The sequence below is a fragment of the Vidua chalybeata genome, chromosome Z, assembly GCF_026979565.1.
Source record: "Vidua chalybeata isolate OUT-0048 chromosome Z, bVidCha1 merged haplotype, whole genome shotgun sequence".
In the NCBI taxonomy this organism is placed as follows: domain Eukaryota; kingdom Metazoa; phylum Chordata; class Aves; order Passeriformes; family Viduidae; genus Vidua; species Vidua chalybeata.
Genome location: NC_071570.1, coordinates 33,942,390 through 33,966,659, shown reverse-complemented (window position 1 = coordinate 33,966,659; position 24,270 = coordinate 33,942,390). Strand labels below are relative to the sequence as shown.

At 34.8% G+C, this 24,270-nt stretch overlaps 1 protein-coding gene across 11 annotated transcripts in view; it reads right to left on the bottom strand.

The window, feature by feature from the left end:
- Positions 1 to 24,270, bottom strand: part of ARL15 (ADP ribosylation factor like GTPase 15) — a 276,667-nt gene that overhangs the window by 115,997 nt on the left and 136,400 nt on the right. The window contains exon 8 of one of the 11 annotated variants that reach the window (XM_053969068.1): positions 23,927 to 24,145. The exons of the other annotated variants lie outside the window; for them this stretch is intronic. Within the exon in view, the coding sequence (XP_053825043.1) occupies positions 24,023 to 24,145 (123 nt within the window). The 3' untranslated portion in view covers positions 23,927 to 24,022. Of the gene's footprint in view, positions 1 to 23,926; positions 24,146 to 24,270 lie in introns of those variants that run through there. 11 annotated transcript variants of the gene reach the window in all.

Genomic DNA, 24,270 nt, shown 5'->3' with positions numbered 1-24,270 from the left:
GGAAAACTCATGCTGGATGTTACAGGCTTAGGCCTCTATTATAATCTCAATCTCCTTTACTTCTAGGAAAAAGGGTCAAAATTCTTTATGTGATGTTATTCGTACATATCTCCGTTCTCCTGCCATTTTCCTACTTCTTTAGAAGAATGTTGTTATCCAAACATCTGTTGTTTTCTCTGTAATATAATGAACAATATTTTATGGGCTGTATATTCCTCTAGAAATAATATATATGTCTGCAGGTACATATAGTTTACTAAAGGCAAGAATGAAAAGTATACTACTTATTTTCCTTACACCGGACTCTGACTTATATTTCTCATGATGAACAGGACCAGCAAAGTCTACACACACTGGAAAGGCCTGTTGAAAAACTACTCACTTCATGATCTAAACTGCTTGCAACAACAAATTACCTGATTAAAGCTCCTCTAACATAAGTAGATAAACTTATCTTGCCTACAGGCATAAATGAGAGTGCATCTGCAAACTTACAATAATGTTTATCTATTGGTCTCTTTCACAGCTCAATAACATGCACTAAATAAGCATTTTAATAAATTCATCTGCCTTTTGTAGTTCGGGGAACAGGGGGAAAGAAGGAGAAAATGCAGAAATCTCTAGTTTTCATGTAAGCCAACAATTTAAAAAGGGTCTATTACAGTACACTTGGCACCTGACAAACTACTCGAGAACCTGTCATATGGCATGCCAAGTTCTTTTAAACCTCTGAACAGGTTTATTATTACTGCTCTACAAAGTCTGCAACAAGTCTTGGCAGACCTACCACTCAGCAAGAAGAACATTAGGCCAGATGTATTTAGAATTCAAAAGTGCAAAGTTGCCATTTTCCATTTACAAGCCACCTTTAATCTTTTCAACTAACCTTTCCAACTATAGTCAATCCAGAATCTTGCCTACTTTAGCAAGACAGATAGGTGGAAATGTAATGAGAGAGTTCAGTTGTCAGGCTAGCTCTTCATGGGCCAAAACCACTTTTCTAGTACTTTTAAGTAGTCTTTGGGTAAATGTAACTGAAGACAAACTAAACTGACTAAATGCTGCTGGGATACAGTGCACAGATAGACACTATTTCAGAGAATATTCACTGTAGCACTGTCTGGAAGATGTATGTAAACACAAACACACACACACCCCCACACACCCAGATTTTTAATTATCTTTCCTCTCCTCCATATTTCCCCTTTCTACCACGGACTCCCCAAAAACATCACAACTGACAAAACCATCACATTAAAAGTGGTTAGGATACACCAATACTTACCAAATGATCAGTGATAAGCATTTCAAAATGCCTCAATTATTAATTTTCAGATGGTCATGTAAAGTAATACCTGTCATAACATTTATTAAATTGTTTTTTTTCAAAAGCGTTTCTGGCTCACAGAATTAAGACAGAATGAGCTTAAGAAAGAAAATTAGAAATTAAGATTACAGAGCATAATTCTTTGGACAACAAAGACAGCTCTATCATATTCAGGACGTAACTAATCAGAAAAGAAGAGATTTTTTTTATATAAAACATATGTCTGTGGCTTGTGGAGGCTAAAGGGTTCTCAGAGGTTTAGAAAACTAGCTAAGATACAAACAATGGAAAATATAGTATTTCGTGAAGTGCAAATATCAACACATATCTGTGAATTCACAATAGCATTTTCTGAAAAGAAAACAAGTATTTTCTCACCTGAAACTATAAAAAGCAGTTCTCTTCAATTTGAAGTGATCAAATAACAAAGAGTATATTTTAGGAAATAACTGTAAAACTGAGGTAAAGTATTACACTGAATGCACATTAATAAGGGAGTGAATTAATCCCTGATGAATGTTACCTGAAGGAATATCAAAAATTACAAAATTTTTGGTAATGTATGACGTTTTGGGTTTTGTTTTTTGTTTTGTTGTTTTTTTTTTTTAATGGGTATGCGTATGCATGCATGAATTTTACAGCATTTTGCTAAATATTAGAACAAAGGATAAAATGCCAAGAATAAATGAGAGAATGAAGCAACAATAGTTTCTCAATCCCAAAATATATAAATTTCAAAACACGTCATTTTCACTTTTGAAGGAATAACTGTTGAAATAAGTTAGGTTTCCTTTCAGGTGCAAACTGCTGGTTTGCTATAGAATACATAGATTCCACAGCATTTCTCAAGTGCAAGAAGCTGTGCCTTCATAAGAAACAATGATTATATCTTCAGAAAATGTGCTTCCCCATATTTTGCATGCTACTAGTCTTCCATCAGACATTACATTAACTTAAAAAACATTATATAACATTAAAAATTGGTCACAAATTGCATTCTCTAGCAAACAGCTCAATATGATGATCAATTCTCAGAAGCAGCTAAGAACACACCATGCAGTTTTGATTTCAGTGTTTGAATTGTTTTTTTGAAAGGACAGTTTCTAACAGAGTAGCTATAGCACAGTATAACAAGCACAGGGTTTCAAGCAGCAATGGATCAATGTTAATCTACGATCAACTTATGTAAGGCCCTAGCAACTTCAGATGATTTTGAAATATTAACCAACGCCCAACAAACTTGGCTGAAGAAGCTTCCCAACTTTCCTGCTTACCGCTGGCATTTGCATGGCAGTACTCTTCACAACATATCCACACAGACTGTATCTTTGAGAACTTCAGCAGTATAACACCTCAGAGTGATGCACTGAATCAGTATTTCAATTTAGACCATGTGAATTTGTCAGAGTTAAGCTGACCAATCTTAAACAGCAAAATTTATAAACAAGAAGCATGCTTCTACAAACTAGGGAGTGTCTTCAGACCATTTCAGCAAAGATGCCTTCTAAAAGGATGGTCTTATATAGCTGCATTATTACCTTGCCTAGCGTGACAGCCAATTTCAGGACATTATGTAGGCATTCTGCTTCTTCCTAGTACAAACCAAGATGAGCTGCTCAAATGTAGATGACCTTATGGAAATAAGAATCACACAGTTGGTGCTCTCAATAGCTTATGTACACCTATTCTCATCTTAATGACAGAGATCAGCAGTTAGAAAGGTCATGACTGAGACCTCCCAGGATGATGAAGAAGAGCAGCTAATCAGGCCACAAGTTATGCAACTGCTGGGGGGGAGTTCAAGAAATCAAAGCAGATAGCTACAAAGACAGGCCTATGTACAACAGATAGATATCTATGTAACTGTAGGGATAAATACCTGTATGCACAGGAACATCAGACAGCACCAGACACCCTTCTCCTCAGGGAAAACTCAGAACCATGAGACAGTGAATTTTGCTCTACATGACCACCATATACCTTCCTATATACCTCCAAGGTCAGCACTGGGATCTGACTCAGAGATTGATGAATCTGAGATTATCCATGTTAATATTCTGATAACATTATGTCAATGAGGTGAAAGGGTAAGCTTATAGGAAACAAAGGAGGATTATTTCTATGGATCAAACAGAATTCTGTTGGCAAACAGAATTTTGGGGTAGGAAACGCATTGGACAGAAACTCTTTTTACACAGGAATTTTTCCACTTGGGTCATGCACCTCTATTAAACAATAAGTAACTTTCTGAAGACAGATGAAGAACAAACACACATTGCAAAACATGCCATAAAATAGGAGCTGCTTCTTCCGCCGATACGATAAAATAGTCCAAATGACACAAATGTCCTCCTACAAATCTTTCTGAACTTAATGCCAGGACATGTTTGGTTACTGTTTATGAACTTAAGTTCATTTTCTCCTTTCAACAAGCACCTCATACAAAAAAAATTCTTATTAATTAATGTTGTTATTCCATAGCAACTTCCTTTACACAGTCACAACAAAGATCTGTCCCATCATAATGAGATTACGTAAAATATGCATCCACCTCAGTTGTATAACACCATCTAATTTGGGCTTTAAATAAGTTTCTTTTACCAACAGTTTTTTCCTTAAAATGCATGCTTTTTTGGACAATCAAAAAACTGAAGTTGCCTTCTTCAGTTTAAGAAAGCTGTTTTTATGGTCTTGCTTCTCCTTATCTTCTTAAAGGAGTTATTAGCAATATTCAAAAAGATAGTTGATAAAGAACATTTAACTGTTTAACAATACTCAACAGACAGTTGATTATAGAAAGACATGTCAGTGCACATATGGCAGGCAGATAAATTATGCACATCTGGATTACTTTTGGCAAGAAACACAACTAAGTGTCTAACACCAAGTTTAGCAATCTGTCACTATCAATATGTGCATTTATTTAAAGACGTCAAGGATTCAAAGTCATATTTTCTATTTCTTCATAAAAGTTCCAGCTCTTCACGAGACAGCAAAACAGGTGACAAAACACATTGCATAAATTGCCAAAGGCTGTATAAACAGGGAACATTTTCAACTTACCATGCTTACAGGAGTAGCCAAATTTTCAAATCAACTCTATCCTTCACCAGTTTATATCAGTATTTAATACATAAAGTAGGTAAATAATCAAGTTCTGAATACCCAGCCTCAAAAGTTAGATGAAATTTTGCTAAGTTCAAAGAAAATGAAATAATATGAAACTACCTGAAAAGTTTCAATTATGATCTTGTTTGTACAGTAACTGATTATTTTTTGTGATGGTGGAATGAGAAAATTTACTCATATCTAACTATACTGCCCAAAATTAAGTAATAGATTTAGCAGCAGGGAGAACTTACACCATACTAAAAGGCAAGCATAAAACTGAAGGTTGAGAAGTCATGCTTGTTCTTAATTCAAATCTAAGATAAGTAACCAAAAAAGGAAAGCACAATCGATACACCACAGAAAGCAATACTTGCATACTAAAATATCAAAAAGCCAGAGCAAGTTTTTCTCAAAAGAACAGAGAGAATGATCATAAATCCAGAAGTATCTTAAAAATATGAAAATCAAAATCAAATTTTGTGACAAAAAGCCTAATTGCTTTCTTACATATTAAAATCATTCAGCTTATACTAAACAAAGGGAGAAGGGAAAGAAGTATTACCACTATAATTTTTATTGTAAAAAAAGCTATAAATACATGTTGTAAGAATTTCAAGACAACTCATTGCTTCAAAGGAGGTGAACACCACCTTAACCTGATGGTGCTGTTTCTTTGGTATTAGAAATTCCACTCAGGTTTAGCTCAAATCAACTCATAGTATGGTCATCATCCATGGTCCTCTTATGATTTTCATGTCTGAAGGGAATAAAACCTCATTCTGTCTCACTTACACTGTGTAGATGTATGGAGAGACAACATTAAGCCTATGTAAATAAATTTAACTTTTATATTCACATTAATATATGAATACATGAAAAATAGAAAGGTTTTGATTTACAGTTGTAATATAGAGCCTTAATTACATTCACAAGAAATTGAAATTACTTCAGATAGGTCATAACATTTATTCCAAATACCTACTCAAAGTTGTATTAGTATCTGTTATACCAAAATACAAACATTTCATTATCTCTTTCAAAACCTGAAACCTTGGCATATTTTTTACAGAAGTAGTATCCATTTACATTTTATTACACACACACACATAGATCAACAAATAGCTACAATATTTAAAATTTTAAAGAATTAACTGATTCACCATCTTACTGAACACCATATCTGCACCTTTGAGTGAGTGTTCACCTAGTCAAACATAAGAAAGAGAAGTTGGAAAAAAACAGTAAAGAGACAGTAGAATTACCCACCTTCCTGATGAACAATCACTCCTGTGGCAGAGGAAAAGACACTGCACTGTTGTGATTACTGAGACAGCAGTTTTCATACCAGACTCGGGACAAACACACTGGGCAGCATGAATTCACCTAGGTCTTTGAGAGCTTAAATTAGATGGATTTTTGTTTGTCTTTTCATTTGTACTTTGCTGCTAATTCACCTTCTAGTGGATTACAGGACCTGCTTCCCACCATATATAAGCTATTTCTCTTGTCTTCAGTACCTCTAAAATTTTCATTCTTCTTCACAAGTACTCAAAGGAAATATGCAAAATTTGGCACAGGCACTTCCCACCACAGAAGGAGTTGAGAAATTCTCCTGACAAGTATGCATAGGGTAATATTTTAAGCAGATGATTAATTAAATCAAATTGAGAATCTCTTAAAAAGGGTAAATGAAAAGGGTTTGTTTACTAGGACAAAAATCTTGAATAGCACTGAAATGGGTAAATAACAAGCTGAACAGTCACTGGTTAGATACTGACAACACAATAGCTTACACTCCCTATTGGGCACCTGACATTAATTACTTACATGCCAGCTAAAATAAATGGACATGGAACTTGATAACTTCAGTTGTGCTATATTTCACCTCAAAATTCTTTTACCAGATTGGCAATAGCTTACACTATGTAACAAAGGCTCTTTCTTTGCATACGTATGTTCAGATTCAAACAAATTTACCTGTGTCTAGACACACTGAAATGTCTTGAATGTTGAACTCTCTACCAGCAGAGGGGGAACCTCTATTGTGATTTCTTTCTTTTAACACAATCTTAAAGGCAGACTTCTAAATCTGTTGTTTAGCTTCCAGGGCATTCTTTTTACAAACCTCACATGCAGGACTAAGTTAACACTCCTACTTCCCATGGGCATTCAAGACAGAAGACTTAAATAGGCTGACTGTGCTTGTTGCTTTGATCACATCATAAGACAGCATTTCTAAAGCTACTTCATAAATGTAGCCTATACCAGCAGGACTGTATGTTAAAGGAAATATATATATTCAGATTTTCCTTGATCCTTGTTTTAAATTACCTCTTATCAATATGAATAACTCATTTCACTGTCACAATCTTTTAGGGCTTTTTTTTAGTAGAGAAGAAACTTCATCTTTCACAGAAATCAATGTTCCTTCTCCTTGTACTTGAATTTTCAAGATATTCAAAATTTCGTATCTTCATTATAATTTAGAGCACTTACAAGACTCCTTTATATGGACATAAGCTGGAGAACAGAAATAACCTATTCCCACAAAGTCTTACACAGCAAGTCCACAGTAAATACAAAGAAATGAACCTGTGTTTCATACATCTTAGTGATTGTAATGACTTCTCTTCCTATGGTTAATTCTCACCTTAATTTCCTTCCCTCAAAAGACTCCCTTAGATTAAAGCAAACTGTATTAGTTATCCAGCAAAACAATGGATTGCTAGCTCTTATGTTCAGAAAGCATTATATTATGGTATTCTTTTAAAAATAAAACCTCTATCTGCCAATAAGAACTGAAAAATTGCAAAGTGGGCAATCGCTGGAGAATCCTCAAGGTGGAAGCTTTATATATAGAAGCAACTTAAGAATAAAAATATTTTAAGTGTACACAGGTTTATTTCATTTATGTATTTTAATTTACATCACCCATGAAAGATGCTCTAGATTTGAGTTATCATGAAACAGTAGTTGGAGATATAAAACAAGAAACACAGACCTAATGTAATTCAAAAAAATATTGTAAACAGATACTCTTTTTTTAAGGCAAAGCATTTTAAGTGTAAAACATTTTTCTCACTAGAAGACAATTGCCAAAAAAAGGAAAAAAAATTAAAATAAAGTATCTAAATCTCTGTCTAACTTTGCCAAATTCTAATCTGAGTGCTTACATTGTGCTCAAACAAAACTTTGATCATAAATTTCTTTTCAGAGACCAAAATGAATGACAATAGGAAAGCAGGTTTCTATGGCAGGGCAGCTCTGTTAAAGCTTTCAATAACCATGTCAGCTCCCAGGGGCTTTAATTTGCTTCTGTGGTGGCCTTTGTTTCTATCTTTAAAGAATTCAGAAACTACATGACATACATGTACTTAATTTTTTTTTTTCAGTATTCTTTGGTAAAATTCTAATTGCTCTCCGACACACATTTCTGAGGGATGATGGTCACCAGAGCTGATTTGCAGAGCACCAGACAGGTGAGGATCTCAGCCTCTGACAAGGAGTCCCAAACACTAGCAATTTCAATTCTTTTGGGAAGGTGAACAGGCAAGCACAGCTCTAATTTTCTGCTTTTTAGTATTCTTCTTTCCGCTCAATGCTTGGTGACATTAGCTGGCACACTCTGTCTGTCAACATTTTTTTTTTTTTTCTGCAGAAGTTTCATGGGGGGAAAAAAAGAAAGAAATTTTCTAGGCCTATAGTTTGCTTTTCCCCTCTTCATCTCTTCTCCCCTGTTATTTGCCTCTTAAGATGAAAACCTCAGGTCTGCAAAGACAAGTAGGAGCTTACTACTGCATGACAAAAAAAACCCCAAAAAACTCTCTTGTATTTTCTAACAATAGCCTGCCAGTCTCAGAAACAGACTACAAGAGACATATAGATTGGCCCTTCTAAAGCAAAACTTTGGATACTATGTGTAAATAATATTCTCCTAGTGTTACGCAATACAAAAAAGCTGATATGGCCCTAAAATACAGTACCACAGTACAGGAAAATCCTGCAGAATCTAGTACCAAGCACACAATTTAAAGAACTAAAATTGAGTGATTAGCAAGGTTGTATTGATACATGCTTGCCATAGAAAACTATGATGATAAAGTTTAATTTTGGAAATTTTCCTCAGTGCCTGAAAACTCATGAACAGAAAGCTTATCGTGGTAGTAGCCACAATTCTTCCTTTGCAGGAACAGCAAGTATTCCACTAAATGGGTAGATAGGGCCAGGCTGGGTGGTGCCCTGAGCAACCTTGGCTAGCAGCTGGCACTCCTGCCCACATCAGAGGGGTTGGAACTGGCTGATCTTTATGGTCCTTCCAACCCAGGCCATTCTATGTTATCTAGAAATTGAAACTAAAATTAGAGAGGTTTTAAATAATAAGGTGACAGAACCAAACTCTTTTGGAAGTCTTTCAATAGCTAAGAAGTAAACATTTGCTCAACAAGAATAGACTTCAATTTTCCTCTTATAAGCAGAAACTTAAGATTTTCAGAGTGGTTTTCAGTAAGATAGTTGTAAACATGCTGGTAATGAATAATCACATCTGTCCCAGCAAAAAAAGCTTCAGATAAGAAAACATTTCACTATTTCTGAACACTGCACAAAGTATCCATCTAATGAAGTCTGAAGATGCAAGAGACAACTGTGATAGAGGTTGTTAGACTGATGGTCCTGATCAGTCCTATCACTGTTGTAGAGAGACGGTAGTTGTACAGAATGTAGTCAGCTGAAAAACGCCGTATTTGTGGAATCCTGTGGTGTTTTGCAGGATTTCTGACAGATTTTTCCCATATTTCGATAGAACTACATCAGTTTCTTGGTGAGTCTCAAATAGCAAATTCCTTTAATAGGTACAAGGTTGCCACAAGTTTCACATAGTAATACTTTAAACTCACACTGCCTTCTGAAATGCGTCATTGGCCTAAATTAAGAACTAAGTAACTGATAAAGGAACATTTAAGTTCCATAGAAGAGACCTGGGATTCAGATTTACAGCTTTCTTTTCATGGGTAGAAAAATTCAGAATTTTATCAAAGCTTGCAAACAACTTCACTGAACAAGCTAGCTGACACTACTTTTTGCATATTAATCAAAATTAAAGAGTTGTTATCTATTAGCAATTACATTCTGTATATTCATACCAATAGTCTGAATAATGGCCCCAAGAGTCTGACTTAGGAATTCTGAAATACTACCAAATAGAAATAATTTCTTTTTGCACACAAGATTGATACTCTATCAAGAACATGAAATCAAGCATAAGAAATGGAAACAACTCAAATAATTTAAATGGTAACAAGAAATTTAAAATCTCTAAGGTAAGGAGAATTACAGCCTTTGACTTACATGTTAGCAAAAAGCCTGTGGACTATTTCTGCATTCTCTAATACCATAGCTGAATTGACAAGGAGGAAAGTGGTCACACAAATAGAGAATATTACATCAACATAGTTCTCAAAAAGCATTAAACTCAGAGGATGACTCAACTGATTCTAGGACAGACATCCTTCATAGGAAAATACTAATATATACTGAAATGAATGAAACATGCAGAGTAATTTCTTTACAACAGAAAACTAGTTAGAAGATGCTATATATTTCCTATGTCTCAGGAAACTCAAGAAGGCCATTTCAGAACTTGAAAGTGCTGTATTTATTTCCAATTATTACAATAAAAGACAATGCAAACTGATATCAAAGAAATCAAAATATTTTTCAAAGTGTCAAGAAAGGTTTTGAATAATAATGTTGAAGTGTCAGAGAACATCACTACCTCTTTCAATTAATTTGCAGCTATTGCTCTCCAGCAGGTTATAAAACAACATATAGCTATATAAGTACACTAAAAAACGTATTTTTAATATAAATTCAAAATTTAAACCAAATTTTAATTCAAAAAACAAAATCAATTTTCAGATGCATAAAATAACCTAATAAGTTTTGGCAGAGTTTTCCAACATTTGATCTATTTTAGTCAATTAACACAGTGAGTGTCTGGCAGATAATCCTGAGCAGAGCAAGTCAACTCTTCTTTCATTGCCTAATAACAATATCCTGGCTATACACACTGTATTCTCAAGCACTCCCAGTTACCCATTGAAGGTTCTCAGAATACTTTAAACTGTGCTTTTCAGAAAACGTAAGTTGAAATAATTGCAAAGCCAGGATGAGAAGACCATCCTACTGGTTTATTGTTTAAATTATTTGCATTACTCTTACAGTGAGAGAAAACAATACCGTGACCACAACAACAACATATGCGTGGTGTGGGACTCTCTGTGACCACAGTTCTTACAGCTGATACCACGTTCCTTTAATTTGTGTATATCAGATTCTATGCATATAAAAGCACTGTGAAGCAACCTGAATAACAATCATGTCAGAAATGGAGAAAATTAGAAGTATTCAATTATTAGAATGATAGCACCGGTTGGTGCTAGTAGTCTTGTTTTCCTTTGTTTGTCCAAACTTTTGCATTAAGCTCTTAATTCCTGCTTAAGATACAAACTCTCCTTGGAATCACTAATAATTAAAAGGCCATTAGCTTTGTGGTTGTACTTGATAAGTCTACCAGTGCTTAAATTACTTTAAGACTGCTTCCGTACCTCAGAGATGACAAGCAATTACATTAAGAGTCTGACATGCTCCAATACTACACTACTACTTCAGTTAATATGTAAGTGCAGGGAGCAGGATGCATGAAAAAGACCCAGACAACCTCCCATCTAAAAACCCTGAAGGAAGGTGCAGTGTAGTCACAGAGGTAACTCCAGCCTTCTCTGGTATAAGGACTTACAACTGACGTGTCTCTTTAATTCAGATTTTGCAACGATGAGAAGAAAATTCAGTAGAAGGAACAGAACCACAATTATGAACGTGACCCTTCCTGAAAAGGGCAGTTTTGTAAAATATTTTGTATCTAATAAGCTAGATTTCTAGTCTCCCCTCTGGCATGCTTCTACCTAGGACATGTCAAGTTTCTCCTCTTTCATTGTATCTGATTCCTCCCTCCAGCCCCTCTCTCTCTGAATGGTCTCTATTTTAAGGCTCAGATACATATGCTACTTGTTTTGTCCTCAAATGCCTCAGCGAGATTCAGACCCCTGCACATCCTGATCAATATTATACAGAAGTGGATTTAAACACCAGACCACAACTAAACCAAACTAACACAAAGAGGCCCTACATGCCCCACTGCCAGACACAGGAAATTTTTAAATCCTCTGTCAGCTAGGTTCTACCAAAAGTGGAGAAAGTGCTTTGCCATTGTTTAAATGCAATCCACTTCTACAGCATCCATCCCTCTGCACAAGAGTCAGGGATTGATGATCTGATGCCTTTTACATGCACAAAAAATATCAACCAAACCCTGAGTTTACTACCCACAAGACCCTTTGAGCTTTGACACAGCTGGGTTACTAACAGCCTATAAGTATATTCCTAACTAAACCCTGCTGCCAAGTAAATATCAACAAACCAACATGTAACAAAACAAAAAACTTCGTTCAACGTTCCTGATTTCAAAACAGGCAGTTATTCAGTCAATAAACATTTATTGTAATTCTACAAGTAAGTGAAAGGCAACTAACAGGCAAAAGACTTTTTAAATGTCTGGCAAGTTTGGAGAGCGTTTGGAAGGAAAAAGCTTGCCAGAAACTGCTGGCAAGCACACTCCCTACAACAGCCAGCAATGGATATCCAAGCATGCATTTTTGCTTCCTTTCCCAGACATAGTATTACCACCCCCACCTTCTTATTTATGCAGGGAAAGGGTGGCATTATTGAATTTGTTTTCTTAGTTAAGCAATTTTTTTCCTATTGCACAGAGGAATGATTTCCAAAAGGAGAGGTAGCCAAATACATCTGGGGAACATTTTAAGCCCATTTTACAGGTATTAAAAACTGAAATGTCAGAGTCCATTGGCAGAAAATAGTATTTCACTTTTATGCAACACATTAGCTACTGCATTCCCAGTTTAGAACAGCTTGAGAGTTATACTTCTCAAATACAGCCCTGAGATGCAAACAATGGCTTCAGAGAAATGTAAGAAGTCACACCCATTTTCTTTAGAAAAAGAGCACCTGTAACTACTATTATATTTTGCTTCTTTTGTTTCACTAAACTTTGTGTTTGAACCCTATCCATTATGTGGATTAAACCATAACTACTTCACACTATTAAGGATCATAGAGTGGATAAACCATGGGAACTGAACCTACAGGAAGGTTTTGCTGGAGGTCTTATATCATGACATCCAGATAAAAAGGAAAAACTTCGCATCTTGTATTCTAGTGCCTATATCAAAAGTTAAAATCTCTGTCTTAAAAGAAATGCTTTCTAAAAATGCAACTATGAGCTGGGAAAAAAAAAATCCAGAAGCCTGAATTTGGCTATATCCCCTCTTCTTTTGTCAGCTGTCTTTCTGAAGCAAGCAACAATATTACCATCAAAAAACAACTTAATCATTTCATATAATACCTGGCAAGTTTATGTGAAAACAGTTTATGTTTATGTTGCAGTAAACTTTTTGTGGTTTTTAAAGCATCAACCTACAAAAGCTATTCACATCTTAAGGAAAGCTAAAAAGAACATATGAAAATTTCCCTTTTCTTCAGATAAGTAAGTAACATTTACTCTTCCAGAGTCTGTGACGGGCAGTATCAATAATATACTCTTGGACTAACTTTGTTTTATAAACCAATTTTGAAATAGTGCTCTAATGTCTTGATTCCTAAACACACACCCAGAAAAATTAGTCTAGCAAGATGACATTTGTCTCTTCTCACTGACCAAATGCTTTGTAATAAGCAGATTGGCGGAGATGACTTAATTCAGACACACTGAGTAACTGAATAATTAAATCAAATTGAAGAGCTAATAAAGAGCGCATAGAGACTGCACAGACAACATTATTTAGGGAATGGAGAAAGTAAATGGAAAGAGAATACTAGTAAAGCTTAAATGTGCCTTGATTCAGTGTTCTGATTTGTTAAACATTTCCCCATCATTTTATGCCCTAATAAGTTTCCATTGACTAACATGACCTAAAGCTACAGAGAAAGCTAGCTCAGTGCAGAGTTTCCTAGAATGTATCTCCACCAAGTTGCTGCAACTAAATATCAGTTAAAATATTAGAGAAAATGGAAGCATACATATCATAGAAAATTCTTTTTGAGACTAATGTTTGGGTATAGTAACAACCAAGTCACTTTGAACACCATGCTGTTTCAAAATACACTAATCCTATTTCAATTTCTAATAATAAGTGTATTTTACAATGTGTAAAAAACAGGAATGACATACTGTGAAATTAGCTGCCAAATGCAGCACTGAATATAAAAAATGTACTTTGTTACCCACATTCAACTGTCAGTTAAGCCTCAGGTTACCAGGAGGTAAAACTATACCTTATATCCACTGTAAACAAAAGATGAGCAAGATAAACCAAAAATAATCTGGCACCACATATTAATACATAATCCAATACAAGTTAAAACCGAAAGTTAATGTTCAATGTGAACACTGAAGCCTGACATCCTGTTGTCTTCTCTTCCCTTCAAGAAGAGATACTCCCTTGATTGTCAGTGAAATTATTTGAATGATCAGTGGGAGCATAGTCCCCTGAAGTCAGGTGAGGAATATAGTCTTAGCTATGGGTCAGCTTTTCTCAGCTGTTTAATTTCATATATTTCTAATTGTAAAAAGACACAAGGATCAAGACAATCACCTCTGTCTATGCAGTACAATCTAAAAGTTAATACAGCTGTATGGCAATAGTGAAAACCTGACTTTTGACAGCCAACAGAAGTAAGAATCAATTAGTGAAACTTCTGGTAGCAGAGAGAAAAAGTACCTTACTTCTAAGACCATCCATTTGTTTTATTACCTAGTGCTACAATGCACAATGATAATATAGCTAAAAGGCTGCACTTCGATTTTCACTAAAGCCAGCCACATCAGAAATAGCAATGACAAGAGTTTGCCATGAGTTAAAGGCTATCAATGCAACTGCTTGTACTCTTCAACTCACGGAGATTCAGGCCACTGCCAAGTAAGTGAATGAAACAGAAGGGTAAATGTAATTTCAGGAATAGGTAGTTTCAACTTTTCATTTTTGCAATTGCAAAACAGCAGGTTGTCAAGTCCAATTCAAGTGTCCAGAAGCAAACTTTACTATTAGAAAAATAACTTTTTAGTACATAAAGACAATTTTTGTGTGTGTCTGCATTTGTAAATGTAAATTTCAGATAAATCGATGCCTATTTCAAGACCAAAGGTGTGAAGATCACTATTTACTCCAAGACAAACAATCAAGGATATGAGGGCAAAAAAGTATCATAACATGCTGCAGAAGATTCAAAATCTACATTCCTGGGCAAGTAGAGCTAAAATCTTATTTTTATATACATATTCATATGTGTATATACATACCTGTATGGATTTAATAAATACAAATAAAAATTATATATATACAAACACGTGTACACATACACTCTACAGATCTCAAAATAAGCAGCACGGGCACATAATTAAGGGGTCCCCAGGGCTCATAAAGAAAGTGCAACGACCTTGTTAGTGTTTGGCCTTTCTTTCACACCCAGTCTCATTGTAAAACAGTCAACCATGAAAGTACTTTAAAAAGCTGGTTTTCTTTTTATTTACAGCATGATTTTATAATGTACCATTCATGTTTTACAGAAGCTGGTACTTCTGTACATCTTTCTGCCAAATTCAACATGAACCACAAACTTTCTAATTTACAACTTTCAGAAATTTGAATGCTTTTGAATACCAGGATTTTCAACTTTGCAATTTAATGACAACCCTGCCTGTGGCCTTTCCTGACCTGTTGTGAAGTAAATCAGGCACACTAATGTGGGCTAACAAGTCTTTTTCACACTGTTCGATCACCCTGCATCTTTTTTCTCAGCAGACACCGCCTCTCTCCCACTCTCTGTCTAGCCATCCTCCCTCAAAGCAAACAAAATGGTCACTGTAACCCTGCATTACTGCTCATTAGATCACAGGTTAGTCAAGTGGAACTGCCCGAGGTTCCCAAAGGAGAGCTATACTTCAAAAATCTGTCCATGTCAAATGAAGAAAAAACCCCTGAGCGTGGGGTCACCCAGATCAATGATCAAAAGAGACTGAGAATAGTGGAGGGAAAAAAAGAAAAGGGAAAAAAAAAAAAAAAAAAAAAAAAAAAAGAAAAAAAAAAAAGCCCTTTTTTGTAAAAAAAAAAAAAAGCCTTCTGTATAATAAATCAGAATAGAAAAATACTAAGCTTTTTCCCCACTTTAACAACAGTCCATTTTGACTTTAAAATGTTTTTTCTTGTTTTTCAAAAGATTTTTATATGAGTGAGAGTATTTTTAAAGTGTTAAGATTGTGGTTTCAATAAAACTTAAACTTACTTAAGAAAATTAGCAAGAGGAATAATAATGGAAGATAATGGAGATTTTCTCTCCATCACATAAATACTTAGCCATTCCAAAAGGAGTTAACATCAATTTTCATTCAATTATGACTTTAATTTAAACAAATCATACATTCTGAACTTCATGAGAACTGGTATGGGTAGCATGTCCACAAAAAAAGGTAGTCAAGCAAAAACCACATAGCCTGAACTCTTCTGCTACATGACAGATGTGCAGGCACGTGCAATACTTCAAGAATGTACAGTACCATGACTGTGGCCTCTGTTTGTCTTTTACGTACGCAGGGCAATTTTTTAGTAACAATCACAAAAACGCCTGAACTGAATTTAAAAAAATTAAAATACAGTAATAATTTTAAGTATATAATTTTGATTCACAGAACAGATCAAATTACTCAATGAAGAGCACTGACTTTTAATAAGGATCTGTGCGGACACAGGTTATAGATATCACATGCATTAATACTGCTTATTCAAAATGATTTATGTATTTCTAAAACAACAAATATACACAGAAGATGCTGTTGCAGCTAAAGGGACCTGATTGTTTCCTGGAATATTGGTGGCAGAGCATCTTTTTGTTTACAGCTCCAATAAGATTTCTTCTCCTGCCCTAGGAGTGACTCAAATTTCACTTTCTTACTCCCTTTATCCTCAACCATGAGTAAAGGCAAAATTAGCAACAAGTAAACAAATTGGGACAGAATATCTGTAGTAGATTTGTATTTAATATATGATCTGTAGTAAAAGCATTACTGCAACAGAACAAAGCTACAGGAGATCAAAGGAAAGAAATCTTTAGAGTACTTAAATGTTTCATATAATGTAGTAAACTATTTCCTAGTATTTATTACCAGAGTAACAGAAAAACCAAAATGAGACAGTAAATGCTATGATAGTACATTATGAAAAAATATTGAAAAAAATTTCACAGAATAAGCTTGTATTAACAGAGAGACATATGAAACAACTTATTTTTAAATAAATAATGCAATTGCAGAAAATATATAACAATATATGCAGTAATCCAAATTATCCATCTCTGGAGATATGTGTGGATGAAATGAAAAGTCTTTTAAGCAAAGCTCATTCACTAAAGCAGGTTGGACTTTTTGGGGTTTTTTTGTTTTTTTGGTTTTTTTTAAATCAGTTTGCTAGATGCCTCACACATCTTTTAATAGGCCATAGATGCCTATTAATACTTGAAATGGAACTCCAGCATGCATTAACTTTAAAGATGCCCACACATTCATACTGAGTCTTTACTTTTAAGATAGTATTAATACAGCACAAGCTTTCTGACACTTGCAACTTCGCATCTAATCAGAATCTGAACAACTAAATATAACAGAAAAGATCAGAAAAAGCAAAGATATTGGGAAATATGTAGTCATAGCTATGGATTATTCAATACACTGTCAACACTCTGCTTTTCAAAACAGTAGGAAAAAATATAAGGATTATGTGTGTAAATCTGAATAATAAATGAACATATTTTCAAGTAAAAAATTGCTTAACTTTGCCTTTTTTTTAATGTTACCTAATTAATTTATATGATGCTTTAGAAAGTTGTTTTCTAGACTAACTCAAAACTTTAGGCTGTTCAGATTCTAACAGAAGTTACTGTTTCATGTCAGACTGCTGTAATAGATTTTCTAAACATTTAAACTATTTTGAGAAAACATTTATGCTTATAAAGATTCTAGCACGACTAATGATATGCTGCAGTATCAACAAATCATCATTAGAATAATGTTGTTATATTCAAAACTCTGCTTCTAGTCTTATGAAGACAATTGTTCCCAGATGCTAGAGTGAATAACTCATGTTTCTTCAGAAGCATGTCTGCATCTGCTGTTGAATCACTGCAAGAAGTGGATGGGAAAATGGTTTCCTCTTTTTGAACCAAAAGTCATTAGGCACTGAACAGAAGTGGTTTGTGACGAAATAATGGGCACTGTTCAGCCTATATCACTATAGAAGAAGGCCTTCAATGGCTCCAATTTTCTTTAAGTAAAAACTCATAGTACTGCATCCTCATTGTCCCTGAACTGTGGGGCCCTTCACTACTTTTGAATTTGCAGAACTCCATTCCATTGTTTGTTTTTGTTTGAACCCCAGAATGCTCTCTACTCATCTCTTCTGTTTTACTGCCAGTGAAGTCTTGAGAAGTAACAGGGTGCATGAGACTTGTCAGTAAACCCCTTCCCTTTTTCTCCTGTTACTCCTTCTCTCTGGTTCATTCTATTTGCAAAAACAGAAGTGTCCTGTCCAGCAATCAAGCTCACAGTAATCTCTGATTTTTGTCTTCCACCACACCCAGAGAGCATCCAAGATTTTTCCAGGAGCATAATGGCTTGAAAGAATGCCAGAGTAAAAAAAAATGAGTTTAAAACTGAGAATGGATAGGAAGGAATTTATTCTCACCTTACAGTAGTATGTGTTTCCTTCCTGGCCTTTGACAATTGTAGCATTGTTTCAGTAACATCCAGACCACTGATGCAAAGATGATCCTTTCCCCATCCTGTCACTTGGGAAAACATCATTGTTTCTTGAATTCTCAAATACATGCCAACATCTCCATCTCCAGCGGTTTATGGTTTGTTTTCACTCATAGGAATTTTACGCTCAAAAATCTAAAGACGAACCAGCCTCTGACAGGCCAATGACACCTCAATTTTCAGGTTTGTTTTTCCTTATGCTGCAGCCCATATTCAAGAGAAATTCTCCTCAAGCATCTTCAGAAATGTTGAGTTTCATAAGGAACAGAAAGCCTCCCATGCTCAGGCTGAGCTCTGAGCACCTTCTATTTGACACAGTTTTTAAGAAACTCTGCATACACGTATTTCCAGCAAGGTCTTCAGGGTGTTGGTAATTACAGACAATAATAACGTATGCTGTGTCACAGCATAGGTAGTATTGATGCAGCTGAAAATTTTCTATTTTTGTGGCACATAATTAAAATCCAACTTGAAATACTTAAAGAGATACAAAATGGATAGATTTTCTTCTGCTGTGGTTATTGCTGAACTTCCCTGACATGACCAATTAAGATACTCACCATGATCTCCCATGTGTGTGAGTGTGTAATTCCTGCAGAATGGACTGTAGCCAGAAATTAATTTCATACACTGCATACCTACTCTAATAGAATGAAGATTATGTGATAATAATCAACTTGAAAAACATTTCTTTTAAAATTTACTTTGTTACTTTGAGTACCAAATATAAATTATGTACTTCAACTACAAAAAATTACCTTTTCCTTGGTAAATACAAGATTCACAGTATATTTAACTTGCCTTTAATCAGCAAACTTATTTTAGCACTAAAAAGACAAATAGAAGAATAAGTCCTCATCTTTTAAGAAGCAGCAGCTTGTATTATTGAACTCAAGATTTCATTCTAGTACATATACATACATATCCATGTAAGATGGGTGTTTGAAAGAAAAACATACTAAATCACTTTTACAATAGAAGAGTTTTCAAAAACTTGATCCAATGCATTACTAAATACTTTTCCATTATTTTTCAACTGATCCAGAGACCGTTTTTGATAAAATGGTAGAGTTATATTTGGAAAGTAGTTATATAGCCACTATTTTGTTCCATTTGTAATAGTTATTAATTCTGAGAGAAATACGACTTCTCATGTTCATGTAAGATGTCACTAACAGTAATTAAATTTTTGAGCATTCAAGAATTCCCCAGAACAGCAATATCACAGACATAGAGGCTCAAAAGAGTCATAATGATTGTGTGGTCAGATTTGTATCCAACAGGCTTCAGCATTTCATTTAATTCTCTACTAAAGCATACCAAATTTTTACCAAGCCAAAAAGGTTTCAGAAAGAACTGTAAAAAGCTGTGCTCTTCTCTAACAGTCCTTACTGAATACCATATAAGCATTTGTAAGTATACAAATACTTATGAAAAACATTTACTAAACTATGCATATAGATTTGTATCTTAAAGCATTTTAAACTTTCTCTCATAAATTTACTTTTTATTTTTAGAGACTGTGCTCTATCTTTACAGTCATTGTGTTTAGTTCTGCAAGTGCAGCCAACTCCTTCTCTTTGAACGACATTTTCTTTCTTTCTTTGCTTGGAAGTAAACAAAGACACTAAATTTTCAAAGCACATAGTGAAAATATATGCTTCTTTCCTATCTCTCTCTCAAGTCCAGTAAAAGTAATTGCACACCTACTCTAGAACATTGATTTTTAAGTAAGAGGGGAAAATTATTTCCCACTATTTCCTGTATAATCTTCCTTTACTATGGTTCACTCTAGGGGGATAAGCCAAAAAAGCGTGAGAAGTAACATGGTAGGTAGAAGGGTCCAACTCTCACTGGATTTTAAAGGTCCACACTTCCAACTTTCCACGCCAGTTCTGGTTTTACACATTCCTCCCACCTCTCGTTTTTGCCTGTACACCAATTATCCAATTGTCTTCTCATCTGAGTTTATTTAAAAGTAAGACCTTGAGGAAGGATAGTAGTTAAGTAATTTTTAGGTCCAAACCAGTTCATCACATGGTTGTACAGACAGACTGTCACACCTGAAAGATGGGGGAGGCAAAGAGGCCAACAAGCAAACCAGTACTGCTGATGAAATAAATACTAGAAGTACACAACATCTATATACATATAAAACAACCATTTGAAGACCCAAATAGTGCTGTAAAAATCCATGTCTGATGTTCAAAACTATATACAGCAATACTCTTCAAAATCTACTCCAAGACATGCAGCTGCTTTTTTTGCAGACATATACCTGGCACCATTCGGTACAAAGGGCCATTCAAGAGATTTATTTCTCTAAATACAGTTTCATGTTGTGAAATGGGTGTTTGTGGACAACACTTCTACTCCAGTGTCCTAGCTACCCCTACTCTTTATCTTGTACATTTTGTAATATGTGCACATTTGCAGATGTGCTTAAGTATTTAGTTTGGTATCTTCAGGAACATCATTCCAAATCAGAGTTTCTAGGGGTAGTCTTTGAATACATTTCCTTGCAGATTACATGTTTGTCAAGAGCACAACTAGGAATTTACTATTCAAAGAGATACTTTTCTTTGTTAAGTTTTTGTTTCTTGGTCCCACATACACTGGGACAGCAATATTAAGCTTTACTAAGTGATATTATTCACCAAAACATTATCAAGTATACCAATTCATCTTTTTAGCTAATGAATATATTGACAGTTTTATCTGTTATGGCTTTGTTTATTGTAAAACATGATTGAAACACAAATTCATGTAAGGAAAAGGTGTGGTTACTGTTTGGATTCAGTCTTGCAACTATGAAATTCCTTGCTGTTTACATTTAGCTAGGATATGGATCTACTCACATTTATTTAAATTGGTTATCTTTTTAGATTGCATTTTTTATATACTATTTTTATTATTGGATCCTTTTGTATCTAAATCGTTTTCCTAATAGGTATGAAGAAATTTTAATCAGAATGGAAGTTCATATGAGAAATGCAAATAGGAGTTACTTCTTCATTGTTCTAAACAGGGCAAAACTAATATTGTCAAAACTCTAGTTTAATAATATTCTTTCCTGCAAATGTGTTCATAACTAAAGTCTGACAAATAACTCTTCTGTTCCCTCAAAGGCCACAGTTGTGAAGGAAGCAGCCAATACTCAAAATAGCAGAGTCCAGCTCCAAAACAATCTTCAAATATCAGGGGATACACCTTGGACGAAAAGAAGTATTTGCAGTAAGGAGATTGCAAATATTAAGGTCGCTAAGGTCACTATGATCTCAAAAACAGGGTAGGAATCTATATTTTGGCTATTTACTGCAGTAATCTGAAGATAAATAATCTCAGAAACAGTTCCTTGAGGAACCAAAAATCTGTCCCCAATTTATCTTTGCTCTGGATGTCCCTGTCACAAAGTACACAGATTTGCAACAGCTGGTCTTTGAAAGATTTGAGAGGCTTGACCATGGTGAGGATGGGACAGACTGCAGAGAAAACTTTGATTTTCACTCTTGGTTGTAGGCTAAGTTTTTGCAGTACCTGCTCCAGGAGAAAACATTTGCTCAAAACTGTGAGCTAAGATACTACATACTCTATGAAGGTAAACCCGTTAGTGGTCATTGTTCAATGCAGTTTTTCAGATTGCTAGTAATGACATCCATTACTCATACACTGAAAGGGTTTCCAAAGAGAAACCCTTTTCCCCTAACTGGCAGAAACCACAAACAGCATGAATTATGGAAAAGCAGTACAAAGACACTGGAATATAAAGAAGTGATTACATCCTGGAATTGAGCCTGTCATACTAAGCAGCCAACTCAGACCATTAGCAGGCCCAGAATGTCCAGTTTGCAGCATGCTCCAGATCCCCACCACCAGCAAGGGCCTCCACAGATGCGGGCAAACCTGAGCATTCTCCTGCAATGGTTATTGAGCTTTAAGATATTTAAGACATCAAGAAGACACTGTTTATCTACAAAATTATTTCTAGACATAAACGACAGAGAAGAAACTGGCAGAGTAATAGATAACAGCCCTCACAGCCCTAAGATGGCTGTTTTCATAGGGAGAGTCACCTTCCACTATTTTGCTAACAGAAGACCTAATTTAACACTGTCAGTGATTCAAAATCCATATGATCTTGAAAAGATAAATACATCACAATCTATGTAAATATGCAACAAACCTTTCACACTCACTTTTGAAAATACTGTTTGCACTTAAAAGATTTTTTTTTTGAATCTTGGTCTATCAAAGAAAAAAGGACAACGAAAATGACTTTCCTATGGAGTTTCACACCCCCATCAAGTAAAATTTAAAGTAAGGTCTTGTATGCAAGGAAAAAAAATAGCACTTGTCATCACGTTAAGCTTTCCACACTATTCCTTTACCGACAAGTATATTTAAAACAATGGTATAATCTTAAAATAGGCTGAGAATAGGTTGATTTACTGTTAACTAGTAAGTCTATGTTAAAAAGTTCTAGCATTTTTAAAAATGGAAATTTAGAACAGGTCTTCAGTGATTTCTCCTGTTACTATTTAAATATATGAAAGAAATTTATTATTTGCCTGAATTTTTGGATAACTGAACAAAAACCAAACAACAGGTTACATTGTATGAATGTCTTCACACTTATGGTCTTAGAATAGAATAGTTCAAATGGAGTGGACCTGCTGTGATCATCTAATGCACCTACAATCTTAAAAAGAGCCTTAAATATAAAAAATAGAAACATCCAAAAGTCAACACACTGTCAAACAAGAAGCTGCTTCACCTGTGAACTGGAAAAGCTAGTTCAATTTGGTTCCTCCTTTGGCCAGTCCTATATGCCTTTCAGGAGTCCCAAACAGATTCAGACAAGTATCCAGAATAGCCTGCTCCTAAAATATAGTGGCTACAGACAACTTCCAACACATGCAGCTCCTAAATATTGCTCTGACCCAAGAGAAAAGTGCACACGGGTTCTGGAATCCACTGCAATATCCAGTATTATTCTACTGCAATATTTTAAATCTGTAAGAGAAATCTGACTAATCAAAACCAGTTTCGGCAATCAAAAGTACTTTTGTGTGAAAATGTAAAAGCACATTCTGTCAGGAAGATACTTATTTTAAAAAAACATATAATTAGATAAACTGTTTTGGAACTGCAGCCTGTATTTTGGAAACCATGGCCAAACAGATATGCCACCACCTTCCCTCTTATGCCGAGTAACTAAATTTATTTTTTATTTGTAGAAGTTTTTATTTACTATTTCGTAAGTTTTCCAAAACTACAGTCAGAACTGACTTATATATGATTAATTCTTCATTACTGTGATTTTAATCTAAAATAAAGTTATTCGGGAGCAAACCTATTGAAACAAAAATAATTGTATCCGTTTTAGAGCCTGGTTAATATACACAGTCTTTATTTCAGCATTGCTCAGTAGAAATCACTTAGCAGATATTTTAAAATGTCTAAATAAGTGCTATTGTCACAGGAAAAACAAAACAACTTAAAAATATCTTTGACATGGGAAGATAGAATAACCACCATAGAAGTCTACATAAGAGCAATTGGAGGGACATCTTTATTTATAGTTTCTAAAATGAAATGCCACGCCAAGTTTACTTTCTTGAGTTCATTTAAAAATCAAAATATAACTAGAAAACAGCTAACCAGCAACAGAACTCAGAGGAAAAAAAAGGGTTACATTTACTGATTAGTATTTCAGCTTGGCTTCTCCTGTAATTCTCCCTGGTCACTTCAATAATACGAAGGATATTCTGCAAAATTAATTAGGTTAAATTGCATCTCATAAATTAATAAGTTATTTGGATATTTTTGCAAGTATCTATTATAGCTGTGAATTGAACTATTCATAACATTGTTTATTACTTACAGCACATAG